Genomic DNA, 27712 nt, shown 5'->3' with positions numbered 1-27712 from the left:
AACGCTTAATGAACCGGAAGTCGGGAGTTGGAAGTCGGTGTGCGACCGCGGCACTTGCGCACACACGTGGCCGGAAGTCCGGAGCCCCGACGCGGACAATGGCGGAGCTGGGAGAGGCCGACGAAGCAGAATTGCAGCGCCTGGTGGCGGCCGAGCAGCAGAAGGCGCAGTTCACTGCACAGGTGCGGGACAGGGTGAAGAGAAACGAGGCTAAAGTACAGGTCCCAGGCACCCGCGGAGAGGTCGCCCGATGTCCCTTCTACGCCCGTTTCCCTCGCAAAAGAAACAAGTCATGGCAGCCCTGCCGTTGGTGAGCGGTGGTGCTCAGGTGCCGTTAAGCAAGCCCAGGGTGGGGAACATAGGTGTGAAGCAGAAAAGAAAGGTTTGGGCGGCGCAAGGGTACGGGAGCCGAGTTCGGCGGCGAGCCCACTGGGCTGACATTCGGGAGATCTAGGCTCTAACCGTGCCCCTGCTGTTGACGTGCCACGTGCCTCCAGGCGGGACACCCAGCCAGCATTATGCATCTTGGTTTCGCAGTCGCCCGTTCCCTTACTGGATTGTGAGGATCAGATGCGATAACGTACTTGAAAACTATAGAGCGGTAGAACATTATGGGGGGGGGGGGGGGGCTTCTGAAGTAATCAGTATAGACTGTTAGTTTACAACAAGCGCTTTGGAGCTCTCTCGGCATGGAACCCCGGCACGGTGCCTTATTAGCTGCGTTACGTAAGGCTGATTACCTACCGCGCCTCTTAAACGAAGGTGACAAGTCATCTTTTATTACCGCAAAAAGGATTGACTGAGTGCCTAGCTCTCAGCCTCCCCAAATAGTGAACCCTTGGTAAATGGTATTTTTCCCTCCTCTCCGCCCCCCGCCCCCCCACCAACCCTGGTTAGAAATCTTTGAGTCCTGAACATTATGAAAGTGCGTACATTTTCAGTGCCTGTATGTGCATTTTTCTGGAGAGTGGATCCATAAAGCTTCATTGGATTCTCAACAAGGTTAAGAACTACTCTTTAAGGGATAGGTTAGAATGATATGGGTACAGTGGTTTGGGGAATTAATTGGTACCATACTTTTTCAGCTTACACTGGTGCTAGTTTGGGATTTAAAAAAAAAAAAAGGTAATTCTGCCTGAAAATTTACATTCTGATTGAGGACTTGACACAAGTAGAAAATAGACAGTGGCCTTCAAGCAAGAATTCAAACTGTTTTGAAGAATTGGTAAAATCTTTAAGTAGGGCCTTGCAGAATATTAAGAGTCAAGTTTACCCCTAGCCAGTGTGGCTCAGTTAGAGCCTCAGCCCTCACACAATGGGTTTAATTCCTGGTACGTGGGTTGTAGGTTTGACCCCCAGCCCAGTTGGGAGTAGTGGGGGAGGCAACCCCCACTTCCAGTCATCAGGTGAGGATTAACTACAAAAAAAAGTCAAGTTGAGTATGCTGTGTGGGCCTCATTGAAACCATATGGGTTGGGGTTAAATAAGGGAGTGCCCTGAGTAGCTAACAGAGAAATTGATGATTAAGCAGACACAGGTGACTTGATGGAAAGTATTTTGTAATTAAGAGAAAACTAGAAAAGGAGAGGATAAAAGAATTGTTGCAATGTAGGGCTGAGGGTCTGGACCATATTGGGGACAGAGTAGGAAGTGAGGAAAGAGGAGAGCCCATGGTTTGTTGGTGACAGAAAATGAAAATGAGAAGTAAAATTGGCAGGTAGGCCTATATACAGACCCTAATGGTTACTACTTTCTTTCCTCTTAGGTGCACCACTTCATGGAGCTATGTTGGGATAAATGTGTGGAGAAGCCAGGGAATCGCCTAGACTCTCGTACTGAAAATTGTCTCTCTAGCTGTGTGGACCGCTTCATTGACACTACTCTTGCCATCACCAGTCGTTTTGCCCAGATTGTACAGAAAGGAGGGCAGTAGGCCATTCCCTAGGAGAATGACAGAAGCAGCAAAGGACTTACTAAGCAGATTGAAGGGCCAGTAAGGGAAAGTTGTCAACCCACTGTCAGGTTAACTTCAGGCTATTACCAATCCTTTTGGTGCTAAAAAGTGACAGATCGAAAATTCAAAGGTGAAATTTATTTATTTGGGATCAGAAACTCCACATTGTATCACAACAATTATTCAATAAATGTGAGTTCTCCGACTCTATTTTTAAAATCCCATTTTAGGATTTAATAAGATCTCTGATTGGCAGAAACACTACGACTAAATATGTTCCAGGGCTAGTAGTGCAAATGGTATTTAAGAGGGCTGGAAGAAACATCAGAGCCTTAGCCTAAGGCATAAAAGAAAATTTAGGGTTGAGAAAGGTGAAGAACAGAAAACAGCTTTATTGCTTATACATGACCAAGAAAAGGTAAACATGAAAAAAAACAAAACAAGCAAGATGTGTATTCACTGGGAAAGAGAGGTCTGCTACTGTGGGAGGAAGGGAAGGTCAAAACCCAAACAGAACCAACTTCCTGGAGATGCCTTGTCCCACTCACCCATTCTCCAGAGCCTATGCTGAGACTCAGTACTTTTATAGCACAGAAACAATGTTTAAAAGAGAAAAAAAAAGTGAACACTCCAACAAAGATTTCACTTGCTCCAAGAACAAAACTGCTTTAGGGTAAGAGGTAGTAATTATAGACTGCTCTTCCTCCCTTGGGTCCCCACTAATCCCAAAGGTAAAAATATATACCATTGAACATTGACAGTTGAGTACCAAAGTGTTAATATTTCAAATAAACAGCCCCAAAGGTAGCACCTGCTTGTAATTGGGATCAGGACCCTCTAGCCAACCATGTACTTCATGACCAAACATTTTGTTAGAAATCTGTTCTGTAAAGAACAAATTTAGCATAACTATAAAATTTACCACCTCATGGAATGATGTCATAGTTATGTTCTATTGCTGGTGTCCTATAATGTCATGTCACCATGAAGTATTTGCATATTACACATGGTACAAAGGAAGGCCAGAGGTTAACTTACCTACTCCAGACCACATAACCAATTAGTGGCAGAACCAAGACAAGTGAGTTTTCAAGCTTTTTACTCAGCCCATGAAGTGACAACTAGGAAAAACAATATGTAACTTGATCTGCCATAATGAAAAATTAACTTGTGTTCTGCCAGCCTTCTTTCAGTGTTATTTTGATTTCTTATGAATTAACATAGTAGGAATTACACATATAGCAAAAGGAAATAACATGGTCTCTGCTTGGTGCTTTAATCCAAAGGCAGGCTGGAAAAGAAGTAGATATGTCCCTGAGAAGTCTTTCATTTTGGATTTGATTCAACCTAGTTTCAGGGAAAATCTAAAGTTCATTAATAGATTTCAAAATGAACAAGGAAGACAATTAAATGGCAGATGCTGCCCTGAAGCCCGTTCAGAGCATCATTAGCATGAAAAAACTCGTAATTCTTCCCCATTTGTTAAGGACTTACCTAAAGGAAATAATTTTTGAACACAAGTCCATTTAGGCAATATACAGCAATGGAACTAGAAAACCATTTACTATCCATAAAGAATTAAAACATTTACTAGCCAATTACCATGTTTATGGGTATACTGAGTATAGCTACAGTCCCTGTCCAGCAGGAAAATTTAACAGAAAACCCTAGTCTCTGCTGATAACAGCTGTCTATGGGTGTTGTAAAGGTAAAATATTTGTTCTTATGCTCATTTCCCCATTAAACACCCAGACCAATGGGGCCAAAATACAGAAAGATTCAAAGCACCAAGGCTGAGATAAAGTCAAGTGGCACCTGTGATATAAACCAAACGAGCAACTCAATGTTCCCTCATCATATACATTCTGTATAGCACTGGTTCCAATCTACCTCGTGATCCCAGCCTTCGCTTTCCCCAAACTCAACATTCTAATTGGCATACCCAGGTCATTATTGGATTCTGCTTCCTGGGTCCTTTAATTTGTTGTATATACACTACGCAAAATGTAATTAACTGCAAAAAATAATCTCTTCAAGAAACCTTCATAACAAAATACCAGATTCCCTTATTAACAATAAAAGGATCAAGTTTAACAGGCCAAAATAGAAGACAAGTCTGTCAGAATGTACACAGATGGCACAGGACAACTCTGCCTTGAGGCCCCCTGTGCTACACAAGAGTAATCAGCAAAGCCCCAAGGTGCAAGAGCTGTCAATATCCAAGTCAGTGGGAACTGAAGACTGTTCCTCATTTAGTCATCCTCCGAACTCTCAGCAGACCTTTCATCTGTAGCCACTTTCCAATTTGTGCGTTTGTTTGTTTTTGTCCTCTCCTGTATTTCATTGCTAACTACAGGAATACTGACTTGATCTTTTTTTTCCCTTTTGGTTTTCTTAGTGTCTCTTTCCTCAGAACTGCTGGATGCTGAATCATCAGACTGAGAAGTGTCACTTTCTGCCTCTAAAACTAGAGCAGACTTTTTGAGAGACTTTTTCCTTGATTTTTTCTTACGCTTATGTGGTTGTTTCCTGGTACTAGAAGCCCCAGTTTCTTCTGAGAACTCGTTTGAGGAATCTGCTGTTATATCTGTGACTTCTTTTTTGCTTTTCTTCTGTTTTTTGTGTGACTTCTTTTTCTGCTTTTTTTTGTGGGATTTCTTTGATTTCTTGTGTTTGTGAGATTCATGGGTAGATGATTTTTCCTGGGGAGATATTTTTTTTCCATTGGTAATATCTTGATGATCACTAATAAAAAAGAGAAACTCCTTTACTATAGAAAATAAAAATATTTCTATTTTAATATTCTGCATTCTAGATAGAAAGTTAGGGTTAACATCTAAATTTTAAAACAGCTTTGACATAGGGTTACTATGAGACTTAATAACTGAGTTTTTATTTCCTCATCTTTAAAATGAACATAAAAATTCTAATCTGTAAAACACTAAAATCATTAAAAAGCACTGGACTCAGGAAAAAAAAAGTATATTAAGATCTGCTTATCACTAGTGTTAGCAACACTGGGCATTATAAAAAAATTTTTTTTGCCAATCTCATAGGTAGAAAACTGTTTTAAAATTATATAAGAATTTTTAATTTGAAAAAAATTCTAATCTGCCATACTGAGTTACTGTATGGGACACTACTAATATAAAGACCTAAGTGATATAGTCCTGGCCAGTGTGACTCAATTGGTTGGGCGCCCTCTCATGCAGCAAGGTTACCAGTTTGATTCCCAGTCAGGACACATGCCCAGGGTTGCAGGCTTGATCCCCAGTACAGGGCATGCAAGGAGGCAGCTGATGGATGTTTCTCTCCTTTCCCTTCCTCTCTCTCTCAAATCAACAAAAACATATTTTAAAAAAACAAGTGCTATAGATATGTCAAACATCAATCAGGAAAAGGCAAAATACCTATCACCTTCCATCTAAATTGCTGATTATTCTTTGGTTACATTTTTAATGGCAAATGTTACATGCTTTGTAAAAACTGCGCTTGACCTCAATTTACAGTTTAGACTTGGTACTACTAAGCTTAGTTTCTAACTTTTTTTTCCCCCAGTAAGCCTATTTGTCTTACCTGTCTGTTTCAAATTCTTCAGGGTATAACTCTTTATAACCACTGTGACCCCACCTGTAAGATGACATTTTATTATACATATTGTTAAAGCAGTGCATGTTTTTGAAAATTAGACTTAGGAATGTATGCACACACAGACATACACACAGAACAACAAAAAAACACAGAGATATGGTAAAGCCAACCCCACACAGCCCAGTAAACTTAGTTGGCTATTTTTCTGTGCTACACACTATTATTTCAGACACAAAGAATTCCTTTGTCCATTTTAAGAAAACTTGCCATTCTCTTCCTTAAGAAAACTTATAATCTGCTCTCTTTAGCTGTGAAGTACTTCTCCAAAAACACTTCATAACATAACTAGTGACCCGGTGCATGAAATTTGTGCACATTAAAAGTGGATTAATTAGAGGAAATAATTTAATATTGCTATTTGCTCTTTATAATATAAGTGTCAGAGATGAAAGAAAATTAGTAAAATGTATATGAAAACCTTCCTCCTGTCAGAGTCTAGGGCTCACCATGGGACCCCGCTCACCCACATGCACCTCAAAATTGCGTGAGACCCAGACCCAGCCGGCCCCCCCGCATTGGGCTAGATCAAGACCCGGCCAGTCTGCCGAAACCGGTTTGGCTCAGTGGATAGAGCGTCGGCCTGCGGACTGAAGGGTCCCGGGTTCGATTCCGGTCAAGGGCATGTACCTTGGTTGCAGGCACATCCCCGGTAGGGGGTGTGCAGGAGGCAGCTGATCGATGTTTCTCTCTCATCGATGTTTCTAGCTCTCTATCCCTCTCCCTTCCTCTCTGTAAAATATCAATAAAATATATTAAAAAAAAAAAAAAAAAAAAAGACCCGGCCAGTCCCACCCTTGTCAAGCCCTGCCAGGCAGGGGCGTAGCCTCAGGTCCCCTGGCCTGGTGCCAGGACAGGGTGCGTGGCCTGAGGTCCCCCAGCCTAGATTGGGGCGGGCGGCTTGCCTTGAGGTCCTCCATCAAGCCCTGCCAGCTAGGGGACACAGCCTGAGATCCTCTGTCAAGCCCAGTCAGGCAGGGGGGTGCAACCTCAGGTCCCCTGGCCCAGTGCTGGGGTGGGGGGCACGGCCTGAGGTCCCCTGTCAAGCCCCACCTGGTTGGGGGCATGGCCTAAGGTCCCCCGGCCTGGCACTGGGGCGGGGGGAGCAGCCTAAGGTCCCCTAACCCAGCACCAGGACGGGAAGTGCACCTTGAGGTCCCCCGTTAAGCCCCGCCGGGTGGGGGGCGCAGCCTGAAGTCCCGTCAAGCCCCACCTGGTGGGGGCGCGGCCTGAGGTCCCCCGGCCTGGCACTGGGGCGGGGCGAACAGCCTGAGGTCCCCTAACCCAGCACCAGGATGGGAAGCGCACTTTGAGGTCCCGTCAAGCCGTGCTGGGTGGGGGGCACAGCCTGTGATCCCATCAAGCCCTGCCGGGTGGAGGACAAGGCCTGAGGTCCCCTGTCAAGCCCCATGGGGGCGGGGAAGGGCATAGCCTCAGGTCCCTGCTGATTGCTTGTTAAGGCTCCTTATGGGAACTTGGCCTCAGCTGTGGGTGCATCCATCTTTGTGATGGAGTGATGGTCAATCAGCATATTCCAGGGGTGGGCAAACTTTTTGACTCGAGGGCCACAATGGGTTCTTAAACTGGACTGGAGGGCCGGAACAAAAGCATGGATGGAGTGTTTGTGTGAACTAATATAAATTCAAAGTAAAGGAGCGGAGGGGAGAGCAAGAGAACCGGATAGAACAGCCGGATCCAGCCCGCGGGCCATAGTTTGCCCAAGGCTGGCATATTTCCTCTTTATTAGATAGGATGTTGTCTACATTGGTACAATTTTTTAAAAATAACTATCGAGCCCAAGCTGGTTTAGTTCAGTGGATAGAGTGTCAGCATGTGGACTGAAGGGTCCCAGGTTTGATTCTGGTCAAAGGCACATGCCCAGGTTGTGGGCTTGATCCCCAGTAGGAGGTGTGCAGGAGGCAGCTGATTGATGTTTCTCTCTCATTGATGTTTCTAACTCTCTCTCCCTCTCCCTTCCTCTCTGTAAAAAAATCAATAAAATATATTTTAAAAAATAATAATAACTATTGAAATATAATTCATAAAAGTCACCCTATTAAAGTGTGCAAGTCAGTGGCTTTTAGTATATTCAGAGTTGTGCAACCATCACCACTATCTTACTTCAGAACATTTTCATCACCCCAAAAAGAAACTGCATTAGCAGTCACTCTCCATTCCTCCCTCTCCTGTAGCTTATGGCAACCACTTATCTACTTTCTGTCTCTATGGATTTGCCTATTCTAGACATATATAAATAGGATCATATAACAAATGGCCTTTTATGTCTGGCTCTTTTCACCTACCATAATGTTTTCAAGGTTCATCCATACTATAGCATGTTATCAGTACTTTATGCCTTTTACTGCCAGATAACATTCCATTACCGTTCCATATACCACAATTTGTTTATTCATTCATCAGCTAATAGACATTTGGGTTTCCATTTTTTTGGCCACACTGAATAATTATGCTGTGAACATTTGTGTACAAGTTTTTGTAGAGATAATTAAGTTTTTAAAGTTCACATTCTCATGCCAAATATTATTTTTTTTAAATATATTTTATTGATTTTTTACAGAAAGGAAGGGAGAGGGGTAGAGAGTCAGAAACATCGATGAGAGAGTAACATCGATTAGCTGCCTCCTGCACATCCCCCACTGGGGGTGTGCCCGCAACCAAGGTACATGCCCTTGACCGGAATCGAACCTGGGACCTTTCAGTCCACAGGCCGATGCTCTATCCACTGAGCAAAACTGGCCAGGGCCAAATATTATTAATGGCCACAAGAATTTAATCACAAACCTGTCTGGCATGTTAGCTTCATAATCGTATAACTTCTTGTTCCAGGATTTAGCCTTAAGAAAATCATCTTCCAGTGCCTCAGAAATTTCATTCCTTGGCCTCCAATTGTCTCTTTGACTTTCTTCATCAAAACCATCACTACGCATCCGGCTATATGAGGAAACAGAAGGATTTTTAGATTTGGAAACAATATATAAAGTTACTTTATGGAACATCATGCACAAAACTCATTGAACAAGCTAAGAGGGAGAACAAAACAACCTGATACTTAATGTTTTTTTAAATCATGTAAAAGAAGACATGATCTATTCTTCGCTGTAAATTTGTATAGTTGTCCAATGAAAATCTGATCATTATTGCCCACCCTATTGAAGAATATAAAGGAAACAACTTCTGGACTGTGGCACGCTGTAGCTCACTCACTAATTCTCAACTAGGAAGGCAAGCAAAGTGGGAAGCAGAGCATAATCACAGCTGGGGACATTGCAAACTATCCTAAATTCTAAATACACTCCCTTCCGGGAAAACCAGCAACTTGCTGTAGTGAGGTCATAGTAACAATGGGAGTAAGTCCTAACCCATGAGTACATTGGGGTAGAAAATCAGTTGAAAACCATTGATTCAGCCCATACTTACAATATCCACTAACCAGTCACTAAAGCTAGCTAATTGGCTATCAAAAATGTTTAAGGAGCCGAAACCAGTTTGGCTCAGTGGATAGAGCGTCGGCCTGCGGACTGAAGGGTCCCGGGTTCAATTCCGGTCAAGGGCATGTACCTTGGTTGCGGGCACATCCCCAGTGGGGGGCGTGCAGGAGGCAGCTGATCAATGTTTCTCTCTCATCGATGTTTCTAACTCTCTATCCCTCTCCCTTCCTCTCTGTAAAAAATCAATAAAATATATTTTAAAGAAAAAAAAAAAAAAGGACTTCTTAAAAAAAAAAGTTTAAGGATTCCTATGTGTCAGGTATGTTCTAGCAGCTACTGAGAATATAATGCAAATGAGACAATCAGAATCCCTGCCCTTAAAGAGATTATGCTGGAAGATTTATTCACCATGAAAGGCATTAATAGTCCACTCAAGAAGAACAAGCACCGAAACCGGTTTGGCTCAGTGGATAGAGCATCGGCCTGCGGACTGAAAGCTCCCGGGTTCAATTCCGGTCAAAGGCATGTACCTTGGTTGCGGGCACATCCTCAGTGGGAGGTGTGCAGGAGGCAGCTGATCAATGTTTCTCTCTCATCGATGTTTCCCTCTCCCTTCCTCTCTGTAAAATATCAATAAAATATATTTTAAAAAATATAAATAAATAAATGTTTACTTGTTTAAAAATAAGAAGAAGAAGAAGAAGAAGAAGAAGAAGAAGAACAAGAAGAAGAACAAGAAGAAGAACAAGAAGAAGAACAAGAAGAAGAACAAGAAGAAGAACAAGCCCTGGCTGGTTTGGCTCAGTGAATAGAGCGTCAGCCTGCAGATTGAAGGGTCCGGGGTTCGATTCCATCAAAGGCACATGCCCAGGTTGTGGGTTCGAGCCCCAGTAGTGGGCATGCAGGAGGCAGCTGATCAATGTTTCTCTCTCATCATTGATGTTTCTATCTCTCTCTCCCTCTCCCTTCCTTTCTGAAATCAGTAAAAATATTTTTTTTTAGTTTTTTCAAAAAAGAACAATACTTTGGCCCTGGTCGGTTAGAGCATTGGCCCACAGACAAGGGTGGTGGGTTCGATTCCAGCCAAGGGCAAGTACCTCAATTGCAGGTTCGATCCCCAGCTTTGGTTGGGGCGTGTGGGGGAGGCAACCAATCAATGTGTCTCTCTCACATTGATGTTTCTCTCTGTGTATTTCTCCCCCTCCCTTCCACTCTCAATGAAAATCAATGGAAAAATATCCTTGGGGTGAGGATTAACAAAAAACAAAAAAGAAGAATATTTTGTTCCTGGAGGTGCCACTAGAAACTGAACAACCAACACAAAATAAATCATCATCTGCACTAACAGTACTTCTAAATTCTCAAAGAACCATCAGAGAAAAAAACGGACTGAAAAATATATTTTTATGTTGAAACTCTGCTTTCTTTACCACAGATACTCTACATACTTTCTTGTCTAAAGCCATTTACACAAAGCCAGTCATACTCCAAAGTCCACATACTCTGCAGGCACACTCTCTCTCCTTAAATATCTCACTATTAACACATTGCGGACTGCCGGAAACCGATAATTGTCACACTAATAGAAAGATGTGTACAGGAAACCGGGAAGGCTGGTCGACAACCTTAATTGCTCTAATCACTCACTGTTTAGTTGAAACATTGTTAGCTAAAGCAGCCTCCACCTGTTCCTCCTATGTAAATTTCTGTTATTAGAATTTCCTGCCTAAAGGTTATGGGCATATCCCATAGTCTCAATAAAAGGGATAGCAAGAAAAAAAAAAAAAAAAAAAGGGATAGCAAGGCCAGAGCAGGTGGTAGTCCTCCTACTAGAGGTGGGATCCCGCCTGGCCCCCAATATTCCCAAATTAATACTTTTCCAAGTCTCTTTTCATTTGTGTGCGGCCTTCTCCAGAACCCGAACCCTGAACCGGAACCCTGAACCACGCGAGACGTGAAAGGGGTTCCCACAGCAGACCAGTAGTTTTATTTCTAGGTTTACCCAGTGGCCAGGATAAGTTTCTATTGAATGAGTACAAAAAACATTTTACGTAAATGTTAAAGGCACGCTTTAAAATTAAATACCCATTGCATTTTGAAGTTATTAATTATATGTTCTTACAAACTAATATCTTTTTAATGTCGTGATTGGTCACAAGCCTTAGAACAGAAAACACGAGAATTCTCATGATCCGCCCGCAATGTGTTAACTATTTCCCTGGTGGCTTTAGAATCAGCATTACTACTCTGAGTCATTTTTCATACTCACAGCTGTACACTAAAGGGTCCAACAGATGTTCGAAATACTCAAGACATTCCTATACCACTACAGGTATGACAACTAAGCCTGCATAATCCCTTATATTTACACTCAAATTAATAAGAAGGTAATGTGAAAGACTGGGATTTGAGTAGATGGGGTAAAGAGGCTGAGAGAAAAAAATTAAAAAAAGGCTGGAAGAGAGAATGAAAGACTAATAAGGAAAAGGAGTATGTGATCAGCTAAGCGACCATAAGATACAAATAGAAATTCTAAGATTAAAAGCCATCAGATAAGGTCAGAATCCACAGAATCCTTAATGTTTACAATTGTTCAAGGTAGACTTTCAAAATTCTTTATTGAAGCCCTAACCGGTTTGGTTCAGTGGATAGAGCATCAGCCGTCAAGGGCATGTGCCTTGGTTGCAGGCACATCCCCGGTGGGGGGTGTGCAGGAGGCAACTGATCGATGTTTCTGGCTCTCTATCCCTCTCCCTTCCTCTCTGTAAAAAACCAATAAAATATATTAAATAAATAAATAAAATAAAATAAAAATAAAATTCTCTATTGCAAATAAGTACAAAGAGTGGGATCATATGCATGATAGTCATTACCTTTATACTTGGGTCTAGGTTTATGAAAGAGGGAATGAATGCTTAAGGACTCACAAAAGTGAATCATGTATCTTTAGCATACCAAAATGATTTTAAACAAAAATTGATGATTTTGAATAAGATGAGAATTATTTTGGTTCTCAGAGCTCCAACTTCACCTTGAACTGCTGGGCAACATTTTCCTTTTGTTCCCCCGGTAAGCATCTTCCATCTGTTTCTCCAGTTCTCTTATTTTCCACATATCTGATTCCTCCTGAATCTAGATTTTTTTTTTTAAAGGAAAGAAATTAAAATAAGTTACTGAAAATAACACTTTACATCACAAAAAAGTAACTAAAAATACAGTCTGCACTAATTATGGGATTACAGACTGGGTTATGATCAAGAACCTGGGAAATTAATTCTGGTTTCTCAATGTGATTAAACAAGCTGACCCAGTAAATCTAAAATATGCAGAATTCTGCAGCAACAAATTTTTTTTTTTTAGAAAGTTTGTCAATTCTTTTTTTTTAAGATATTTTATTGATTTTTTTATAGAGAGGAAGGGAGAGGGATAGAGAGTTAGAAACACCAATGAGAGAGAAACATCGATCAGCTGCCTCCTGCGCACCCCCTACTGGGGGATGTGCCCACAACCAAGGTATATGGTTCCTGAACCGGAATCGAACCTGGGACCTTACAGTCCGCAGGCCAACAAACCGGTTAGGGCAGTAACAACATTTTTTAACCCTTGCATAGACACACTTAGAACCTTACCAATTTTTTAATTATGTTGCAATTACCACATGATAATCCCTTATGTTTCTAAAATGCTTTATCATTTTAAATGTATCATCTCAATTGAACCTTAAGCAATCTTATGAGGAAAGCAAAGCAAGATGCCATTATTATATTCTGAGAAGAAACAAAAGCTCAGAAATTTTACCAAAGTCAAAAAGCTAGTAAGGACAGGTCTTTAAACTTTCAGGGTTTTCATAACATTCTAATTTTTATTAAAAACAAAATAAAAAGACATGAGAATTGCTAGGGAATTTCTAGAGAATCAGATTACAAATGACCAAAAAATAAGAATATGTTTTATTTCTAAATCCTCCTTATTGCCTTAGCTGGTTTGGTTCAATGGATAGAGCAATGGCCTGTGGACAGAAGGGTCCCGGGTTTTATTTCATTCAAGGGCATGTACCTCGGCTGCAGCTCCTCCCCAGCTCAGGCCCTGGTCAGGGCACGAGGCAACCAATTTTAAACAAAAATTGATGATTTTGAATAAGATGAGAAGAGAGAAGAAGAGAGAAAAAAAAATGTTTAAATTAAAATCATGCCCCCAGTGCTTCATGCACTTTCTTATTGCCATATGTTAGTACATGATTTTCTCTCTGTACAGGAGGCAACCAATCGATGTATTTCTCTCACATCAATATTTCTCTCTTTCTCTCTCTTCACTCTCTCTGAAAAATCAATAGACAAATATCCTCGGGTGAGGATTAAAAATAATAATAATAATAATAAATAGCCCTAACTGGTTTGGCTCCGTGAATAGAGTGTTGGCCTGTGGACTGAAGGGTCCCAGGTTCGATTCTGGTCAAGGGCATGTACCTTGGTTGTGGGCACATCCCCAGTTGGTGGGGGGGGGGGGGGGGTGCAGGAAACAACTGATCAATGTATCTAACTCTCTATTCCTCTCCCTTCTCTCTGTAAAATATCAATAAAACATATTTTAAAAAAATAAATCAATAAAGTTTCATAAATTGCCTTAACAAAGTAAATATTTAAAAATAAATAAATCCTCCTATAATATTTTGTTAAATCTGTGCTAGATTATCTTTTTAGCCACCACTTTCAAATCTAAGTTCACCATTCAACTAGGGGTGGTTTAATGCAATTGCAGAGGCTGCTTAGATAACAGTTATAACCTCACACTCACAATCAAATTATCAGGTGACATTACAGTAATACCTTTTAAGACCAAACTAGGAAATACACAGTTCACCAAAGAAAACCAAACAAGGGTCCGTGGCCCTCTTTTCATTATATGTGTTCTCCTAGGTGACCTCATCTACTCTCACGACCTCTGTCATTTCCTACAGACCAATAATCCCCAAACCAAGTCTCAACATTTCTCCTTTGCTCCAAGTCTGAATTTCCAACTGTTTGGACATCCTATAAGCTCCTCACCATCAACGTCTTCAAACTAACTACATTTCCCATCATACTTGTCCCTTTCTTTTGTTTCCTATCATCATCATTCACCTAGTCACACAAGATAGTATATTTGATTCCATAATTATCGCTACCATCCAATCAGTCACCAAGTTCTTTGGATTCTGCCTCCTAAATTCCTCATCTTCACCCCTACTGTCACTGCTTTCATGTGAACCCCCCCTCATCATCTCTCACCTGGAACACTGCAATTGCTTCCTAATTGGTCTCTCTACTGTTCAACACATTTGATCTATCACCTATCCAATTAAAAAATCATCTTTCTAAAATATAATCAAGTCACACTCAGCTTAAAAATTTTTGATGGTTTCCCAGCCAGTATGACTCAGTTGGTTGAGCACTGTCCCATGAACCAGGTCAATTCCCAGTCAGGGGACATGCACAAGTTGCAGGCTCAATCCCCAGTAGGAGGCGTGCAAGAGTCAGCCCATCCATGTTTCCCATAGATGTTTTTAGCTCTCCCTTCCTTTCTCTGAAATCAATAAAAACATATTTTAAAAATTAAAAATATATATATTTGATGGTTTATTTATTGCCTAGAGGAAAAAAATCTAATCTCCAAACATCATAATCCACACTGGCCTCAACTTCTGTCACTAGCCCCCACATTCACTACTTTCTGGATGCACACAATTTCTTGCCATGCCCCCAGTGCTTCATGCACTTTCTTATTGCCATATGTTAGTACATGATTTTCTCTCTGTATAGAATGATTTTTTACACCTGGAAATCTTGAACCTGTTCATTAAGAACTCGTTCAAATATCAGTGCCTCAAATACCACCCATTCTGTGAAGCCTTTCCTAATTCCCCAAGGCAGATTTCATTATTACTTCCTTAGTGCACTGAAACATTTTACAGGTCTCTATTTAGTAATTATCAAACTATATTGCAATTATCTATTTTATTCATCTTTGTATCTCCCAACAGAACCAAAATAACGCTTGCCACACTGTGTGCCCTCATTAAGTGTTGAGGAATAACTAGGTTGTACCTCTCACCTTATTGTGAGCATCTGTATGCCGGATGACATTCCTTAGGAGGACTTTCCCCAATGGAACCCGGGACATTCTTCAATCTGAAATGAATCAACAAATATTTAAAAATAAAAATGTCCTTTATTACCTTATATTTTCTTACAATATTATAAAGAAGCATGAGGCAAAGAAAGGATCACTTAGAACTCATAAGTCTTGGGTAATAGTTTTTTCTTCAGCATTAAAAGGGGGAAATTCCTGATCACAGAAATATGAGGATGAAAGGAGATAGTGTACAATGGAATTCTTTGAAATGATACTATTTACTCCTCAAAATAACTCTTATGTTGTATAGGAGGTATCTTCATTCCTAATTAGTAGATAAAATTCCCTTAAAGCCATAACTTATCTCAGGCCACATAGTCCAAGGCAAACAAGGTCCAGGTTAAAAATCAACTCTGCAATCTCAAAGTTAGTTTGCGAAGAAGCAATTATCTGGATTTGAGAGTATCGGGGGCCACAAATGTCAACAGAAACAAAAACATCAAATACAGAGATGCCCTAAATTTCTCCATTCAGGGGAATTTTATTTTCTGTTTTGTATAGAAGCCTCCAAAAAACAGATGACAGGGCTATTCACTGTGTAGCTAGCAGGGGCTTTGTGCAACCATCCCACAACTCACTCACCCCTCGATCCTGAGGAAATCGGGCATCTTGTTAGTGTGAGACGAAGAACCACTCCATTACAAGATCTCCTCCGACCCAGGAAGCCAAGGAGTCAGTGCTCAAAGGCAGCTGTGCAGCTTCACCCGAGTCCTTCGTGAAAACGCAGCCTTCCCACCGGTTATTCTGCCCTCACCCGTGCCCCAGGCCACGGCTACCTTTTCCTCGGGCCAGACCCACGCCAGGGATCTGTCTGGCCTGAGGCCGGAGGCTACGCCGGCGAGGAGGCCGGGCGCCCGGGTTAGCTGGGGCATTCCCCGCTCACGCTCCTCGGGGATGGACCCGGGAATTGGGTTTCGCTCCCAATGGGAACACTTTGGACTGGGCCCCAAGAAGTATCTAAAGTGCCTGAAGGGGGAGCTGAGGCTTCCAAGTGGAAGACAGAGAAAACACCCCCATCTTTGTCACCGGGATCCCTGCTCCCCAGCGGCCAAGAAGCTCCCGGTAACCTTCCCGCCACACGCCCTCCCCACACAAATACACACAAACACACCCATACCGTGCACCGCGGCCTCGCGTGGCGGGGGTGGGGGGAGGAAGAGGACTGGGAGAAAAGGGAGCAAGCTTCCCTTTCAGGCCGGAAGTCGTGCTCCTGAGAAATTCTTCCCAGCAACAGAGGACTCGGAGACGTCCACAGGGAGGGTTTCCAGGACTCTCAAGAGGTCCACTGGTGCAGAAGGGCGGCGGGCGCCTTCCTGGAAAAGGGGGTCGGGCTCAGCTGAGAAGCGAGGCCCGCAGCGGAGCGGGGAGATTCCGGAACTGGAAGTGGAAAGACCTTCTGCCGGGAGCTCTCCGGACTCAATTAGGTGCTACCCAGTCTGGTTACCCTGGTAACAAGCGTCGCAGTTTGTCAAGAAACCAAGAGGTGGGTTCGTAAACCTCTGGAATGGTTGTCCATTAGTTAAGTTTCCTCTTTAATCCTAATGTAGTATTCGAAGAACCCAAACCTCCTCTTCCTCATTCTGTGAGTGCTCTGGGACTCCTTCCAGTTGGGGGAGGAAGGTGCGCGGGAACTTGTCTCAAGACAGAGAGGATATTATTACTATCATATAGTGTTGACCAAGTGTTCCAGCCTCTCTACATTAGTTTACTTAATCCTCACGGTAACCCCAGGAGATTGGTACTATCGTCTTCATTTTGAGGAGAATAAACTGAGGCACATACATAAATTAATTGTTCATGGTCACACAGCCAGTAAGTGACAGAGCTAAGATTGGAATCTAGCAGAGTCTATGCTTTTTTTTTTTAACTTGATAAATCTTTATTGTTCAGATTATTACAGTTGTTCCTCTTTTTTCCCCCATAGCTCCCCTCCACCCAGTTCTCACCCCACCCTCTGCCCTTACCTCCCCCCCCACTGTCCTCATCCATAGGTGTACGATTTTTGTCCAGTCTCTTCCCGCACCCCCCACACCCCTTTCCCCCGGGTATTGTCAGTCCACTCCCTTTCTATGCCCCTGATTCTATTATATTCACCAGTTTATTCTGTTCATCAGATTTTTTATTCACTTGATTTTTAGATTCACTTGTTGATAAATATGTATTTGTTGTTCATAATTTTTATCTTTACCTTTTTCTTCTTCTTCCTCTTCTTAAAGAATACCTTTCAGTATTTCATATAATACTGGTTTGGTGGTGATGAACTCCTTTAGCTTTTTCTTATCTGTGAAGCTCTTTATCTGCCCTTCAATTCTGAATGATAGCTTTGCTGGGTAGAATAATCTTGGTTGTAGGTTCTTGCTATTCACCACTTTGAATATTTCTTGCCACTCCCGTCTGGCCTGCATAGTTTCTGTTGAGAAATCAGCTGACAATCCTTTGGGTGCTCCCTTGTAGGTAACTAACTGTTTTTCTCTTGCTGCTTTTAATATTCTCTCTCTGTCTTTTGCCCTTGGCATTTTAATTATGATGTGTCTTGGTGTGGTCCTCCTTGGATTCCTTTTGTTTTGGGTTCTGTGAGCTTCCTGGACTTGTAAGTCTATTTCTTTCACCAGGTGGGGGAATTTTTCTGTCATTATTTCTTCAAATAGGTTTTCAGTATCTTGCTCTCTCTCTTCTTCTGGCACCCCCATAATTCTGATGTTGGTATGCTTGAAGTTGTCCCAGAGGCTCCTTACACTATCTTCATATTTTTGGATTCTTTTTCTTTTTTCTTTTCCGGTTGGGTGTTTTTTGCTTCTTTGTATTTTAAATCTTTGACTTGATTCTTGTGATCCTCTAGTCTGCTGTTGGATCTCTGTATATTATTCTTTATTTCAGACAGTGTATGCTTAATTTCTAGTTGGTCCTTTTTCATATCCTCGAGGATCTCACTAAATTTATCGGCCTTTTCTAGAAAATTCTTGAAAAACCTTATAACCGTGATTTTGAACTCTATATCCCGTAGTTTGCTTTCCTCCATTTCTGTCATTTGTGACCTTTTTCTTTGTCTCTGCATTTTGGCTGCTTCCCTGAGTTGATAGAGTGGCTTTGTGTGCTAGGTGTCCTATAGGGCCCAGTGGTTCAGCCTCCCCAGTTACCTGAGGTAGACACTTTTGGTGCACCCCTTTGTGGGCTGTGTGCACAGTCTTGTTATGGTTAAGCCTTGATTGTTGTTGGTATCACTGGGAGGAATTGACCTCCAGACCAACTGGCTGTGAGGATCAGCTGTGTCTACGCTGGGAGAACTTCTGTGCTGGAGACACCCTTATGAGGCAAGACTTGCTTCAGTGGGGCTTTGGTGCTCACTGATTCTGCCCCCTGAGTGTGTCCCTTACAGATCTGAGGAGTTGTAATCTGGATGGTCCTACTCTGACCCCTGGGTACACTGGCTCTTGGATCTCCAAGGAGGTGCTAGTTTAGCCTCTGCCTGAGGCCACCCAGCAGGAGCTATGGAGAGATCTGCAGATTCCTCTTCTTTGTTTGGGTTTTGGAGGTGCCCAGATGAGGTCCAGCTGTGAAGCAATGCAAGCTGCTGTGGGGCCTTGGGCCTTCTTTTGGATGTTCTGGGTCTCTCTGACTCAGCTGCAGTTTGTTAGGTATTTTTAGATTTCAAAGGAACAGGCCCTTCATATACAAAAACCTCTGCACACAGCTTGGGTGTGGCAGGGTCTCAGGGCGGAGCAAACAACAATGGCTGACCGACGGCCCTGCCCTAAGAGGCCCCCAGGTCTCAGTGTCCCTTGGTAATCGCTGCAAGCACATCTAAGAGAAAGCCGCCCTCGAGTTCCGCCCACTGCCAGACAGTCCATTTTCTCCCCGTATGAGTCTGGGTCCCCAGAGTCTTGCCTGGAACTGGAGTTCAGAGCAGTTGGGAGCTTGTGTCTCCCTCCCAATTGAAAAAGCCAGCTGCGTACTCAGTTGCTAGCCCTCTCCGCGCGCCTCTGAACCTCTGCACTTTACTTCCGCAGCTCCTCTGAGTCTCTGCTTTTCTCTTCCCTTCTAGTTGTAGAATTTCCAATCAGCCAGCCTTCCTGTGGTTCTGGATGATGTCCATTTTGTCTTTTAGTTGTAGTTTTGAAGTGGTGTGCGAGGCAGCAGTTTAGGTGTTTACCTATGCCGCCATCTTGGTTTCTCCCTCTTTTTTTAAAAAATGTTTTTATTTATTTCAGAGAAACAGGAAGGAGGAGGGAGGGAGAGAACCATCGATGTGAGAGAGAAATATTTATCGGCTGCCTCCTGCATGTGTACTGATGGAGAATCGAACCTGCAACCTTTTGGTTTTTTGAGGGTTTTTTTAAGATATATTTTTAGCCCTGACCGGTTTGGCTCAGTGGATAGAGCGTCGGTCTGCGGACTGAAGGGTCCCAGGTTCGATTCCGGTCAAGGGCATGTACCTTGGTTGCAGGCACATCCCCAGTGGGGGGTGTGCAGGAGGCAGCTGATCGATGTCTCTCTCTCATCGATGTTTCTAACTCTCTATCCCTCTCCCTTCCTCTCTGTAAAATATCAATAAAATATATTTAAAAAAAAAAAGATATATTTTTATTGGTTTCAGAGAGGTCGGGAGAAGGAGAGATAGAAACATCAATTATGAGAGAATCATCCATGGACTGCCTCCTGCACATCCCCTATTGGGGATCAAGCCAGCAACCCGGACATGTGTCCTTTGACTGGAATTGAACCCGGGACCCTTCAGTCCACAGGCCGAGGCTCTATCCACTGAGCCAAGCCAGCGAGGGCCCTGCAACCTTTTGGTGCATGGGACCCCGCTCAACCAACTGAGGCACACCAGCCAGCGCAAGTCCATGCTTTTAACTACTAAGCTATGCTGAGGACTGAGGAAGTCTGGCAATTTCCAGACTGGTTAGGGCACCAGTCGGCCAAAACCCAGGTGTTGGAAAAAGGAAACTACCTGGAAGCACAGACTTAAATGAGTACTCTGGCCCCTCAGGGCTTGTGAGGGTCTAGGGGAGGTAAGGCCTTATTATCTGAGAGGACAGCTTGAGAATTTAGGAAGTGATACTAGATCATTCAAGAATAAGGAAAAGATAAAGTGGTGCTGATCTACAGTGTTTCAGAAACAGCTAACTTCACCAAAACAATTCCTGACCTGTTCCTCCTCTCCCAAAAGAAGAAATGAATCAACAGCTACTCAGATTATTTTTACTTAAGTCATGTCTTTCCTCAGACTTAAGAGGCAGGCCTATTCACCTCAATCATGGAGTCATCCTCAAACGGTCTGCTTACCCAAGTTACTCAGTTCTGGAACCTACTAGATGATCTTGCTGAAAGTAACCCTGAGAGCTATAAGAACTTCATTCAACAGCAGCTGAAAGAGGGCAAACAGCTTTGTGCTGCCCCAGAACCACAGTTCTGTCTACAAACAAGAATCCTGGTATGTAGAGTTGGTGCCCTTGGATGGGAGGTCCTGAATGAAATGATCCTGCAATAACCAGAGAATAGCTTACCTTTAGCTATTGTTACTTTAACACTGAGGGAAGAAAAAAAACAACACTGAGGGAAACTGCCACTCTAAGTGGAAAGTGAAATGTAGTGCAGAAGATTGCATTGAAGGAGTAAAAATGGGAAATTCATATTTTATATATTTTGGAGATCTTAAAATGAGCCATTTTTCTGTTAGAATGAAAATGAAAGTAATGTAATGATTTAATAGATAATCATAGAATTGGAGATTTTCAAATAAAGAGGACTTATTTGGTTGTGAGGGTAAAAAAGTGGTGAAAGACGGTAAAAAAAAAAAAAAATGCTTACATCAATTCCCCTTTCCTCCTCCCAGTTCCTCTGGGAGTAGCAACTGGATTCTTGATGAAGTGCTTTGGGAAAATCAGGTAACAGTATAATTTCTCAAACACAGTTTTAATACACGTAATAACTTACTTGGAGCCTAAAATTCTCACTCTTCAAATTCTGTGAGGTGTTGCTTTTAGGATATTATTTTGAAATATATTTGATATGCGAAATTATTTGATTTCTAGAAACCTAAAGAAAAAACACTTTTTATCAACCTATGTCAGTGGAAAAGGATTCCAGCTCCCCAATCAACCACTCATCCAGTGCCTCTGAGTGTTGGCAGACCAGAAGATATGTCTGAATCATCAGGTACATAAAATTATGGGACAGAAAACACATTTAAAAATTTTTATTGGGAATAGCATGAACCAGATTTTACTTGGTAAAAGACATTACATGTAAAATATTTTTATTTGGTTATAATGTAGCTAATGACTAATAAATATACCTTTATGTAAAATGAATACTGTTGCCCAGCCAGTGTGGCTCCTTGAGCATCAGCCTATGAACCAGGAGGTCACAGTTCGATTCCCAGTCAGGGCACATGCCCAGGTTGCAGGCTCAATCCCCAGTGTGGGGTGTGAAGGAGGCTGATCAATGATTCTCTCTCATCATTGATGTTTATATCTGCCTCTCCCACTTCCTTCCTCTTTGAAATCAATAAAAATATATTTAGAAAAAAACAAAGCTACTCATTTAAAAAGTTTTTATTACTGTTTGTCTAATAATATAAACTGTTTTTAACCTATATAAAATGCCAAGAAATGCCCTCATTGAAATTGTGTACATAGCATCCTTATGATTGCTTCTGAAAAATATAGGAATAGAATTTATTTATTTTAAATATATTTTATTGATATTTTACAGAGAGGAAGGGAGAGGGATAGAGAGTTAGAAACATCGATGAGAGAGAAACATCGATCAGCTGCCTCCTGCACACCTCCTACTGGGGATGTGCCCGCAACCAAGGTACATGCCCTTGACCGGAATCGAACCTGGGACCCTTCAGCCCGCATGCCAATGCTTTATCCACTGAGCCAAACCAGTTAGGGTAGGAATAGAATTTATACTTTCTAGGTTTATCAGGAGTATGGCTTAATATATTACCTGACAATATCATTAGTGAAACAAGTTGTCTTCATTTCACACCCTCTGAATCTCAAGCACAAATGTTTATCTTTTTTTTCTTTTCTTTTTTACACACGCAGATGTTTACACAGTCATCGATGTTGCCTACAATCCTGATGTTCTCCAGGCAGCAGAAAAGAACCAAGTGAAAAAAGATCAATTAATACAGATGGCCATGAAATGCATTGAGGAACAACTCCAGTTCACTCTCTCACACGTTTACCATATTACCAAATTTAAAATAAAAGGAAGCCTTCAAAGGATGAAACAAAATCTGATGGGAATCCAAACTGGCCCCACAGATTTAAGAGAGAAAACAAGAAAAGGTAAGTTAATGAATGTAGATGGAAAATTATACTGATTTAAAATTTTTGTATCCTGTGAGCATTTTGCAAACTAGAAATCTCAATTTTAAAAGATGAATAACTTGCCCTAACCGGTTTGGCTCAGTGGATAGAGCATCGGCCTGCGGACTGAAGGGTCCCAGGTTCGATTCCGGTCAAGGGCATGTACCTTGGTTGCGGGCACATCCCCAGTAGGGAGTGTGCAAGAGGCAGCTGAATCGATGTTTCTCTCTCATCGATGTTTCTAACTCTCTATACCTCTCCTTTCCTCTCTGTAAAAAATCAATAAAATATATTTTAAAAAATAAATAAATAAAATAAATAAATAAATAAAAGATGAATAACTTAAAATAGAAAAAGATAAAGATTAGGTATTAGAAATATTAGCATGTCCTTAAAGATTTTTAAATCCTGCAAACTTTTAAACTTTGAAATCTTTTTGGTTTAAGATTCTTTTAAGATTCCCAAACTCAATTAGCTGCAGCTTTATCTGCCATCTTGGCTAGCACTACATATATTGCAGCTAGTAGCCTGATAGCACTGATAGTTTATATTGTTGATTAATTTTGTGATTTTTATCCCCCCCTTTTTTTTCCATAAAGAACTAACCCTTGAACAGATAAGAAGCAGCACCCTGAGCAATTCAGATCACTTCTCTCAACTTTTACTGCCAAAAGGCCAAGTTTCAAGTAAAAAGGAGTGCCTGATAGAAGAGATTTCCAGTACAGAGATTCAGGTGGAGATGAAGAGACCAGCCTATGAATTAAAAATGGTGGCAGATCAGAATGAGAAACCACTGAAAATTGAATTAAAAGTTGAATTACCTGGTATTAATTCAGTATCTCTCTGTGACCTTAGTGTTTCTGAGGTAGGTTGAGTAGATGCTATTGTAAATTTGTATCAGTCAACAGTCACTATGTTATGCTGTATTAACTAGCTCCACAATCTCAGTAGCTTACAGTAATTTGCTAGGTTACACGTCAGGTAGGCCTGCTCTGTTCAACAAATCTTATTTTTTTAATTTTTTTTTTTAATCCTCACCCAATGATATTTTTCCATTGATTTTTTTAGAGAGAGTGAGAAGGAGGGGAGAGACAGGGAAAAACATTGATGAGAGACACATGGATTGGTTGCCTCCTATATGCACCCTGACCAGGGCTGGGGATGGAGCCTGCAACAGCAATAGGTGTCCTTAACCAGAATCGAACCTGGGATCGTTCAATCCGAGGACTAATGCTCTATCCACTCAGTGAAACCGGCTAGGGCTCTGCTTGATAATACACATTTTAAGATACAGATGAAGAAGCAATTCCTATCTGACCTATTTCATTCTCCTGGCAGAGGGAAAATAGAAATGGCCAAACCATGCAATGGATCCTAAAACTTCATCTCAGACATGGCATATATCACTTTTATTCACATCCTATTGGCTAAAGTAAGTCACTAGGCCAAGTCCTACATTGATAGGGCAGGGAAGACTATTCTCAAGAGTAGTCACAGGGAGTCACATGGCAGGGATATACATATAATCCTCTTTCAGAGTTCAAATAATTGGCAACAATCCTATAGTCTACCACAGTCCACTCACTTCCTCACAAATATTTGTATCTTTCCCCAAGAAAGACACCTCCAATTCTAGTATCAGACTCCAAAGTACAGGATTTTGCCATCATAATCTGCATTTTGCGCCTCTTGAACCAGACCTATGAATTGCAAGCACAAGTTATCTATTCCCATAATCCCATACACCATACAATGTTAAATGGGGAGAAGATCGTCACTATTAACCGTCTCAATTCAGGAATGGTAAAAATATGAGGCCCACAGCAGTTACTGGTGCACAGCAATGCTGACATCATGGTAGACAGGTATTTTGAGGGTCCCTTTTCCTGCATGTGGAGGATGTTCTCACTTAGGGCCATTACAGATTCCTGTATTGCCCCTAGCCTCATTGTTTTCCATTACCTTCAGTTCCATTCTTTGGGAGGTTCATGTAGAATGGGTGATGTAGAATATGCCATCCTTAGATGCTGAACAATTTACTCAGCCTGCGTCATGCCCATAGAATGTTTGGGGTCCAAAGATTATTCTAAATTAGTTTTAGTCCAGGCTAGTAATATTTTATTTAACTCCACTCAGTGCTATACCCAACAAGTCTTTTTTAGACAGGTCCATTTTCTAATGGCTTGTCCTTTTTTACTTAATAGCTGTCATTTGAGCCAAATGGAAGGATTCATTGAGGTCCACCTTAAACCAGGTAGAAATTTTAACAAAAGTAAAAGATTTGTGATTTAGTCTTTGCCTCACGGCTGTCTTAATCAGCCTTCATTGGTAAAAATAATAACCTCAATTTTATCCTTTACTGGTTGAAAAAAAAATTATTTGCATTTCTGTCAAGTCTTAGAACTTCTTGGCTCTGTTTATTCCCTTTCAACTCTGCAAACTGGTACATTCTAGTATTTAAGTTAATATCTTTTTGTCATACCTTGTTAAACGTAGCCCATAAAACCAATGCATGCCACCAACATTTTATTTTACCACTTCTGTACCTAACACCACAAATTTACTAGGTAATTTGTCTTCCAAATTATTGTGATAGTTTTAACTAAGGGCTTTATCACTATAAAACATGGGTCAACCATTTTTCCAGTCTCCAGTAAGTTTCCTTGCTGTTTGCTTTGTGTGCCCCAAAGTAAATTCATGTAATTTGGGATGACAACACCCATCTTCTGCTACTGCTCAGTTAACTTTTGATGTATTCAACAGCAATAACAAATCTCAAAAGCTCAGGGATTTACAACAGTAACGTTATTGCTCACTGCAAGTCACATGGCAATAAATTGGGATCTTTTCTTATGGAAAAGGAGTAAATAAGTGGGAACAGAAATCCAACAACACTCATTTTAACCAGGAAATGCTTTCCTATGTTTATCTTTTAAAATCTCACTTGGTTTATTATTCTTAGGATGATTTATTGATTGAGGTCTCTGAGAAGTACAGATTGCATCTGAATCTTCCAGAATCTGTGGATACTGAAATGACTAGAGCAAAATTTATCAAAGAGAAAGCTACATTGATCGTCACAATGCCATTGGTGTAAGTCAAGAGCATTACTTGTTTTGGGTTTTCAGTGCTAAAGTTATGTGAATTATAGGACCTTTATTATGGGTGAAGTGGTATTGGTGTATCTTACAGACTAGTTTCAAATTTTCTAAGAGTTCCTTTTTTTTCCCCTAAGAGTTCCTTTTAATGGAATGAGATTTTCTCAACTGTTCTTCAAAAAAAAAAAAAAAAAAAAAATTCTCCTTCTCACAATCAACTTGGCATCAAGCAAAAATTACTAAAAATAGTATTGCCATGATATACTTGTTTTGAAGATATCTTAATACCATTTGGGAAATTTTTATTTGTTTCCAATAACATGTGAGAATTCTCAGTTTACTGGTTGAAAAAAAAAATTCTCTAGTAAATTTTTGCATCAGAAACAAATCCCAGACTGTGCATGTTTTTTATTATTAAGAGGGGTATAGCAGTCAAGTTTCCTCCAGCAATAACAATACAAGTCCAATGTAAGAATATGCAAACCTATGGTTCTGTGAACCTCTGTACTTCCACAAAACAGCTCTAGCAGGAGTCCAAGCTACCCAGGCAGGACTTTTAATAGCACATATGGACTTTCCTTTGGATTAGTAATTGGATATTATTGCACATAAGATGCAAAACATCCAACTCTATTTTAAGAAAAAGGACAAGTGTCTTTGGGACAAGTGCCTTCCTCCTAAGAAAATAACTTTTAAAAACTTGTTTTTGTTGATTTCAGAGAGGGAGAGAAATATCAATGAGAATCATTGTTTGGCTGCCTCCTGCATGCTCCCTAATGGATCGAGCCCAGAAACCCAGGAATGTGACCTGACCAGGAATCAAACTGTGACCTCCTAGTTCATGGGCTGATCCTCAACCACTGAGCCATACTAACCAGGCCTAAGAGATTAACTTTTAAAAATACAGAGGTGATATATACTTTTCAACTCCATTCATCTAAGTTGTAAGATAGTTGTTCAATACAAATGTATCAACTTTCCAATTTATATCCAAAGCAATGCTCACATCAAACTATAAACATCCCTTAATTATCTTTTCTAGATACAAAACAACTTCCTTGTGATTAGTTTCTAGTTCAACATAGTCTTTTTTTGTTGTTGCTAATCCTCACCCCAGGAAATTTTTCCACTGATTTTTTAAAGAAGTATTTTTATTGATTTCAGAGAGGAAGCAAGAGGGATAGAAACATCAATGATGAGAGAATCACTGATTGGTTGCCTCCTACACGCCCTCCACTGGGGATCGAGCCCTTGTCTGGGACCCTTCAGTCCGCAGGCCGATGTTCTATCCACTGAGCTAAATCAGGTAGGGCTCCACTGATTTTTAGAGAGTGGGAGAGGGAGAGACAAACATCAATGTCACATAAATTGGTTGCCTCCCCCACATGGCCCCAGGGATCAAGTCTGCAACTGAGATATATGCCCTTTACTAGAATCAAATGGGGACCCTTCAGACCACAGTTTGGTATTCTATCCACTAGCCAAACTGGCCAGGGCTCAACATAAAGTCTTTAAATAAATTGTTATTTTAAAACTTTTTAATTTAGAAACTGATGTCATAGTTGTACTAAAAATAATAGATGTTACATTTAAAAACATAATTTTCTTTTTTTAATATATTTTTATTGATTTCAGAAAGGAAAAGAGATAGAAACATCAATGCAAGCCGGGCAATGGGCCCTTGACCGGAATCAAACCCCAAACCCTTCAGTCACAGGCCAACTCTCTAGCCACTAAGCCAAACCAGCTAGGGCAAAACATAATTTTCTTAAACCTGACCTGGATTTGAATCCTTCTAGCAATATAATTTATCATCTAAAGAAGTTCTAAAAATTGTATGATGTCCTAAAATTAACAAACCTATTACATTCTCATCCCTCAAAACACTTGGGAGTACTTTAGCCTTTTCTTCTGCAAAATCAGTCAAAACTTATTTCCTAGAAACTCCCATAACTAACCACATAGAACTGGTTGAATCTCTACTCTTGTACTCATGTCAGCAGCTATGTATTTGTGTACTCACTAATAAAATGCATATCAAGATCCAACACACTTAATGTTTCAATG

The 27712-nt window shown here is 41.1% G+C and overlaps 3 protein-coding genes across 5 annotated transcripts; 2 read left to right on the top strand and 1 right to left on the bottom strand.

Moving 5' to 3' along the window:
• On the top strand, positions 1 to 6359 carry TIMM8B (translocase of inner mitochondrial membrane 8 homolog B). Of its 2 annotated transcripts, XM_080641817.1 has the most exons (3): positions 17 to 182; positions 1766 to 2146; positions 4353 to 6359. In XM_080641817.1, exons 1-2 carry the CDS (start codon positions 99 to 101, stop codon positions 1931 to 1933), a joined length of 252 nt encoding a protein of 83 aa, XP_080497943.1. In that variant the 5' UTR covers positions 17 to 98; the 3' UTR covers positions 1934 to 2146; positions 4353 to 6359. The 2 variants fall into 2 exon arrangements, with proteins under 2 accessions (XP_080497942.1, XP_080497943.1); XM_080641816.1 differs by lacking the exon at positions 4353 to 6359 and having other exon boundaries at positions 1 to 182; positions 1766 to 2164.
• Positions 2327 to 16623, bottom strand: NKAPD1 (NKAP domain containing 1). 2 transcript variants are annotated; one of them, XM_080641809.1, is made up of 6 exons: positions 16340 to 16623; positions 15142 to 15218; positions 12083 to 12183; positions 8405 to 8554; positions 5531 to 5584; positions 2327 to 4699 (listed from the first exon to the last, which is right to left on the bottom strand). In XM_080641809.1, exons 2-6 carry the CDS (start codon positions 15208 to 15210, stop codon positions 4207 to 4209), a joined length of 867 nt encoding a protein of 288 aa, XP_080497935.1. In that variant the 5' UTR covers positions 15211 to 15218; positions 16340 to 16623; the 3' UTR covers positions 2327 to 4206. The 2 variants fall into 2 exon arrangements, with proteins under 2 accessions (XP_080497935.1, XP_080497934.1); XM_080641808.1 differs by having other exon boundaries at positions 15805 to 16556.
• PIH1D2 (PIH1 domain containing 2) lies at positions 16616 to 27696 on the top strand. The gene is made up of 7 exons (XM_080641807.1): positions 16616 to 16705; positions 20450 to 20656; positions 21258 to 21381; positions 22281 to 22526; positions 23147 to 23412; positions 25510 to 25640; positions 27281 to 27696. Exons 2-7 carry the CDS (start codon positions 20480 to 20482, stop codon positions 27294 to 27296), a joined length of 960 nt encoding a protein of 319 aa, XP_080497933.1. The 5' UTR covers positions 16616 to 16705; positions 20450 to 20479; the 3' UTR covers positions 27297 to 27696.
• The last annotated feature ends 16 nt before the right edge of the window (positions 27697 to 27712 follow it).

The sequence above is a fragment of the Plecotus auritus genome, assembly GCF_963455305.1.
Source record: "Plecotus auritus genome assembly, chromosome: 9".
Taxonomy (NCBI): Eukaryota; Metazoa; Chordata; class Mammalia; order Chiroptera; family Vespertilionidae; genus Plecotus; species Plecotus auritus.
This window is presented reverse-complemented; position numbering and strand designations above follow the sequence as displayed.